This window comes from Beta vulgaris, chromosome 2 (assembly GCF_026745355.1).
Source record: "Beta vulgaris subsp. vulgaris cultivar EL10 chromosome 2, EL10.2, whole genome shotgun sequence".
NCBI classification, from domain to species: domain Eukaryota; kingdom Viridiplantae; phylum Streptophyta; class Magnoliopsida; order Caryophyllales; family Amaranthaceae; genus Beta; species Beta vulgaris.
This window is the reverse complement of record NC_079203.1, coordinates 8,523,975-8,531,317: the sequence shown is the minus strand read 5'-3', so window position 1 is coordinate 8,531,317 and position 7,343 is coordinate 8,523,975. Positions and strand designations below refer to the sequence as shown.

The 7,343-nt window shown below is 34.8% G+C and overlaps 1 protein-coding gene across 2 annotated transcripts; it reads right to left on the bottom strand.

Moving 5' to 3' along the window:
• Positions 1-381: 381 nt before the first annotated feature.
• Positions 382-6,354, bottom strand: LOC104887444 (hypothetical protein). Of its 2 annotated transcripts, XM_010672072.4 has the most exons (4): positions 6,108-6,354; positions 4,303-4,608; positions 3,639-3,751; positions 382-910 (listed from the first exon to the last, which is right to left on the bottom strand). In XM_010672072.4, exons 1-3 carry the CDS (start codon positions 6,239-6,241, stop codon positions 3,688-3,690), a joined length of 504 nt encoding a protein of 167 aa, XP_010670374.1. In that variant the 5' UTR covers positions 6,242-6,354; the 3' UTR covers positions 382-910; positions 3,639-3,687. The 2 variants fall into 2 exon arrangements, with proteins under 2 accessions (XP_010670374.1, XP_010670373.1); XM_010672071.4 differs by lacking the exon at positions 3,639-3,751 and having other exon boundaries at positions 6,108-6,349.
• Positions 6,355-7,343: the final 989 nt, after the last annotated feature.

The window sequence follows — 7,343 nt, the reverse complement described above, 5'->3', positions numbered from 1 at the left end:
TCCATTAAATCTAGAATATTATAATTCTTAAAACTATCATATATACAATTTTTTTTTCAACTCTTAAAATGTTAAATTACTAAATTTGACTGACCCAACTCGAATCCAAAAGGATAAATGACATTACAAACTCAACCCACCGATGACCTAAACCAATAAAAGGATAAATGACCCTATATGATACCAACCCAAACATCAACGAAACCAATAAAAAGATACAATGACCCAATGTGATCAAACCCGAACATGAACTAACCCATCGCTGGCATGAATACCCGAATTGACAACTCTATGCAAGCATCCCAATTTTAATAGACTTACTTGCAAATACTAGGCTACTTTCTAAAGCTTTACACTCAGCTATATTAAGCAATTACAATCTATCAATAAAAGCTTATTATTTAAATACGAAAGAAGCATTATTTACCGAGCGAAGGAGTACAAGCAATTTAGAACAAGCCATTAGTTCCGCTCACAATAAGCCTAAACAGGGGACACTGAGCAATTAATTGAAGCAGGGGAGAAATCTAGTGTACTATCTTGAGAAAATCTGTTGTGTCATCCACTAAACCTAGATAATATATAGCTATGATAGAACTTAGAAGTTGTCATCATCAGAAGAAGAAACAACAAACAGCCTACAAAGGGAGAAAGATAGCCTATGACTAAAAAAAAAAACAATAACAAAAAACGACAGGTCAAACATACAGCGATAGACCTCGAATTGATGAGTCCAGGTAGTGAAAACTTTCTTTAAGCTCCAGAGCATAAAATATCACCACATAAGAATAAAAGCTCAGAAACTTATATGGCATCACAAAGAAAACTTCCCATATACTATGCTTACGATGATCCTTGAGAATTTCTTCGAACAAAAAGCTTGTTGATATCTTCTGTGACAACATTGCTCCTGCATAATTTAACCAAACACTAAGCAAGGACTTCATGCAATGTATTGACGCTGATTATAGTATAAAAAACAAGGAAACAAGCACTCGATCTAGATATTTCAAGAGTCAGAACACCAAGAACCAGCAGTAAGGTAGTAAAACGCAATAATTCATTCACAACATAAGAGCAAAGCGAATAATCGTATTGAAATACAAATATCAACTGGAGCCTGGAGGGACTTCTACTATTTCCATATAAGAACCACATATTGAGGAAGTAATGAGTTTGACCTAAGCTCTCACATTTTAAAGCTTTAGAAATCAATCTTTATGAACAAAAGAAGTGTAAATCCCTCCCCTCTACTCATGCTCCTACATACTTCCTCTCTTCACTTTTACTTGCAACACTTCCCTTTCATGGCAACTAGTCTTATATGCACGCTATGCATGCGTGGAATGTAACGGTTGTGCAAGATTTTTTTTGGAATTTTTTTTCCTCCAAACTAGAGGACTTCAGTTTGTATATTCTGTTCTAAGTAGGGGTATATTGGCCAAAAAGGCTGGACTCCGAAGTTCTGAAGAGTTCCCTTATATAATAGAGATGTTAGATTACTTGCAACACTAGTACTTTTGGCATTGATTTCTCTCTATCTCTCTTTTCATCACATGGGTTCCACTTTTCATCTCTCTATATCTTTTTTCTCTCCTTGGTTCTTATGCCTTCCTCCATATTGCAAATAAAGTGAATACAGAAAGTATATATTGAATCATCCCTCATGGTCTGAAATTATTCATATTCATATTCATCTTCATGATTAACATAAATTATTCATTCTTATCTTTCCTACACAAAGTGGTTAAAAATGTGTGGAAGTACATCGAAAAGAGTGCCTAGTCACATGTCTTAAAAATAATGGCCATTGGTAACTAATATTAGATCTTTATACTTCCTCTGTTCTGTTTTAAATGAAATATTTTTTTTCATGCAACCCAATGCCCTTTTTTAATCATTAATATCTTTAGTTGTGCACACGTAAAAAAAAAAAAAAAAAGTCATAATTTGATAGTATGAATCGGGACGAATCTAACAAGATCTCACTTGACTATGTTTTTCTTTATATAATGGCATAAAATTTGGAGTTAAAATTGATGAATGAATAATGTCATTTCACACAATGTTTCATTTAAAACAGAACGGAGGAAGTATAAAAATAATAGCAGTTAGATATCCAAGTAGTCCAACTATCTATTAGCACGCTTTCTGGTGATGTATAAGCTAGTACACGACTTTCTTCATCAAACGATCAGTTTGTTGGTTGATCATCCCATGGCCGCCTATGTGCTACTGTAGACCAGTTTTCACTTATTCATCAAACAAGTTATTCAAACATCCCATGAATAATTGTTTTGTTCACGGGTAAAATTGGCCTAAGAACAACTCTCTAGAGTCATCTAAATGTATAGAGCCTAATTCATATTGTGGCAAAAAAAAAAAAAAAAAGCCTAGATATTCCACAATGACAAGTAGGTAATAGTACTATGGCTTTCAACCTAAATGGTTTCAATTCAACCTTATGGTTTAGGCATCAGATGTCCAAACATACAATTTGATGGTCAGAAGTCAAAACCTGTGGAATATTGAACATGATGACTTTACTGAGAAAACCTACTTGCCTCAGGTATCCAGCGACTGCACCACAACCTAACAAAACATCTCAGCTGACTTGCCAAATTGTATTGCTAATGTAATACAACTTCAGAGCCACATTCTTACAACTCCAAAGCTCCAATATAAGATAAATGCAGTCCTCCACTATCAGGTGGCCTTGATTAGTCCACCAACTACCAGAACATCTAAGCTGACTTGCTAAATCATCAAATGTGTTTCTAATGTAATCCAACTTGAGCGTAAATTTCTTACAACTCCAAAGCTCCATTATAAGATTAATGCTGTCCTCCATTGTTAAGTGGTCTATGAATAGTCCACCAACTAAATCTCAACAAAGTTTTTCAAAATAGCAGTAAACTCTGCCTCTGTATTCAGATTATTCACATAGGAGATACTTTCAAGCCCCATTCATGCAGTCATGCTATACCAGCATACTTGATGGAAATACTTTCTCAAGCCACACATGGTAAATCAACTAAACTCTACTCACTGCTTTATCGATCATGAGCACATTAACTCTATTTCTTGCTCTTTACAAAGCTTCAGTACAGGGTAACTTAAGCTGCCCCACTAAAGTTGAGTCACACTATACGTGCCACCTCATCCCATCAACAAAAGTTAACTCTGCCTCAGAAAGATCGATTTCTCTTACTATTCTTGTAAACAAGCAGAGTAATCCGTGTATGAAGGACAGAATAAGTGCATGCCATATAATAATAGACAAAATAGCCATCAATGACTCCTTAGACCAGGAAAAAAGGCATTCATGATCCAAATATAGGGTGATCATCTTTCTTACATATGGATGGATCATTTAGCTAATGTGAAATTAAACCAATGGCAGAGAGGAAGAACACAACATGTAAACAAAGAGCTTCCTCATTTCAACTCAAGAATATAATTGCTTTCTGAATCTCGGCAGCTAAAGAACAAGGAAACTCAATTATTTGGTATATCATATATCATAATGTTTTGGATTCAGGATACAATAAAAATATAGTTAATCACAGTATTGTCAACTAATACAGAGATTAATATGATTTCACATGAATTGAGAGCACGACAAAGAATGGAGCTACCTGTCTCAATCTGTAGGAGTTGATGAAGAAAATTAACATTGCTAAATGTTCATATTATTGTCAGATTCAACAAGCTATTTCTACAAGTTGCATGTTTAACTCTCGTACTTAATCTAGAGACAAAAATCAAAAAATATGTCAGAAGTATCTTTCTTGTACTGGCAAAACAAGACAGGAATTCGATTGAACAACATCTAAATCTCAGTTGTAGCTAGTTAAATCCAGAAAACATGCTAAAACTGTCAACCTCGTGATCTTGTTCAGCAAGAAACTATGGCAGATCCTACTTTCCTAGTGTTCTGTCTGACATTCTACTTGCGCCAAAAGTCTAGCCTATATCTCAAAATAACATGTTGGCTTAGAAGCATACAGTGAGTTTACTCATCTCAGCCACTAGAAGGAAGGAAACAGAATACATTCTCCTATAAGAAATTGCTGCACGCGTCAAGCATTTTTGTAATGGTTTTCCCCAATCCTTTTTAAGAGCAACGAATGAACCATTCAAGTCAAGCAAACTAATCAAGAACTAAAACATACCAAGCAATTTGATGTTCTAAAAATAATTCAGTGAGCTCACCAACAGAGACCACAAAGTTATGGCTAATGATAAGCACGAACTTTCAACAATAAGAAGTCAACAAAATCAGCAAACTAGAAAACTCACCTTCCAAGACGAAGTTGGGGAGGCATCAACAAACCGCTGCTAGTATCTGGAATATTCTTCGAATGAGGCAAAATCCCTTTTGGTATTTTTCCACGAATATATGAAGAATTTGAACCATTTGCTTCTCTCTTGCGTGACAGATTATCAGCCATAGCAGCTGCAACTCGAGAAGAGTGATCACTGCCAATTGGCTGCGATGATAAAGGAGAACTTAAGAGCAATGAAGCGTCAGGAAGCTTCTCAACTGGTGCAGATGACATAGGTGACACATGTTTTGATGCTTGATCTGATAATGATTTATTTGAACTGCAGAAACAAGGTCTGACATGGTCAAGCAATCCTCATATAACCTCAATCGATGGAATAACAACACTATTAGTTTCATGAACAATCAACAACCAATAACTCAAAAAAATACGAAATCAACAACTAAATAGAAAAATACAAACTAAAAGGTTAAATCTGACAGTACTTATCAGATACAACCCACAAAAATATTAACAAGCATATACACCAAAGAGCAAGGGGAGGAAAGGAATATAGCTGTTCAAGATACAGATAAAATCCTGCTACGTAAAAGTTAGAATGAAAATGTAAAAGTGGGGTTTTAATCACTGAAACAGGCAGTAAAACCTAATCCTTTACAGGATTATATTAGGCAATGAGAAGTCAAGCAGTAGTAGTGTGGCTTGTCGATGACTGTTGAGCTACTCAAAGCGAGGAAAGTCCATGTTATACATTTGTTTCATATATTTCTATATCTTAATTTTCACACTTTCGGCGTGTTAAACCACAGTCATAACAAAACCAAAAGGTTCTATAGTTGGATTGCTTCAAAAAAGGTGTCAAAACATTGAGTAAATCAGTATCGTAGTAAGGAAAATATTTCCAAAATCTAGGACTAAAAGATGGGCATTATGCCAAATCACAGAACTCCTCATTCTCGGAAGCTGGTATGTACACTGTAGATAAAGAAATGCAGTAACCACATCAGCTAGACTCTCCACAGCAAGCAATTAAAACCTCATCCTTACATCGAATTCCTTATTAACGCCTCTTAAGACAGAATTAGATCAATATATGACCCAATAAAGGAAACTCATAATTAATTAACAGTAACAGGAACTATATTTTGAAACAGAGGGAGTAATTCATTTGTCTATTTACTTGTAACCGCTTGACTTGCATGCTTGCCAATGCATGACTACAACAATTAATATCTTTTATTACTAATAATTAAAAATTATGAAAAAACAGATATTCAAAAAATATACATTGACACGAATCTAACACGATCCCATATGAATATATTTTTCTAGTATAAGCACATATACACACTTATATTTCATTAGTCTCTATTCAAAAATCCCTATTCTCCCCCAAGATTGTTCCCAAATCCGCGGTTATAACTTATAACAGTTAGGAATACGTTATAGCTCGACCTAATATGGCTTATAAGTTACAAGTTATAACTACATCAAAAACTCACAAAAAGTTTAACTAGCTCAGCAATGAAAAACTCAATCACATTTTGTCATCATATTCGCGCGTTCAACAACTGAAAAAGCAGTTCTTCAATCTCGAAAATATACGAAGTCAATAGAAAGCAACAGCAGCAACAAAAGTCTGTATCCAAAAGGATGAAAAAGAAAAGTACGCAATCTAGTGATACTAAGATATGAAACAATAAAAAAAAAAAATGATATTAAGCATAAAATTGGGTCAAAAAGAAATCCCTAATCGAAAGAATAATTTGAATTTTCTCTCTTAATTGAAATTTGCAAATGGAAAGAGAGGGGAATTACTGGAATTGACGGGGATTCTGTGAGTTGTGAGAAGTAGATGAGGTTTTTGAAGGTTGAGGAAGGTCGTGTGTGCGTTGTTTAATGGATGAGTCTTCATCTTCTTCGTCGGACGATGCGTAGTCTACTAGCGACATCTTTCTCTCTCCTCTTTTACAGTCTACCTCGCGCTCACCCGATTCTTGAGCTCAAACAAGACCCGCAAAAGTTGGGCTACATCCTACATGTGTAATTTTTTTATATTTCCTTGGGTTTTCTTAATATGCAACATTTGTCTATTTTTACGATGCTGCAAGTCAAAACGAACACGGGAATATTTATTAATTTTCGATAGATATTAAAATCTCTATTATAATATCATATACGGCAATAGAGAAAGACTTGGCGTGCATTTTAAATTACATAAGTATCCTTATAGAAAACAAATAATTCAATAAATTACTACATCATCTCAAACTTCTTTCTCTATCTCTAACTCCTTTCTCATCATTAATTGTTTTTCACTGAATTGTGTCCATATAAGACTAGTAACTGATACTCTATCTTTTACATGAGGCCAGCTTTAACTTTTTTTGTTGTCATCTGAATGAATTACGTTGCGACAAATGGTAAATTGAGCAAGTCCAAGAACATGGGGAGTGCAACTGAATTGGAGAGGTAGAAATATATTTAATGGGAGGTGAGGTGGAAACAGAAGTTGTGGAGCAAAAGAGAAGATAAAGTGGAGAAAGATGTGCACATGAGTCATGACTAAAAGATAAAGCATGTGTCATTTAGACACCTAGGTTAAATTTACTAACAATATGTGCAGCTCACATGTTATATATTACAATTCATTTACACTCTCTCTCAAGATGAGAGTGTGAAGAAGCTTGGACTCTCATCTTGCCTGGAAGTCTCTTGTGCTGATGAACATGTAAGGTTTTGGTTAGAACATCTGCTAATTGTTCTGAAGATGGAACATAGGATGGCTGAATAATGTCTAGATTAACTTTGTCTCAAATGAAATGGCAATCCATTTTTATGTGCTTCGTTCTTTCATGATACACAAGATTAGCTGCTTGGTTGTCACATTTCAATGCTGTTGCATTCATTTTCTTTAGCCCTAGATTTTTAAGTAAGGACATAAGCCAAGTCAACTCACAAGTGGTAAGTGCCATGGATCTATATTCAACTTTTGCTGATGATCTGGCAACCACACTTTGCTTTTTTACTTTTCCAAGATATAGGAGAAGTACC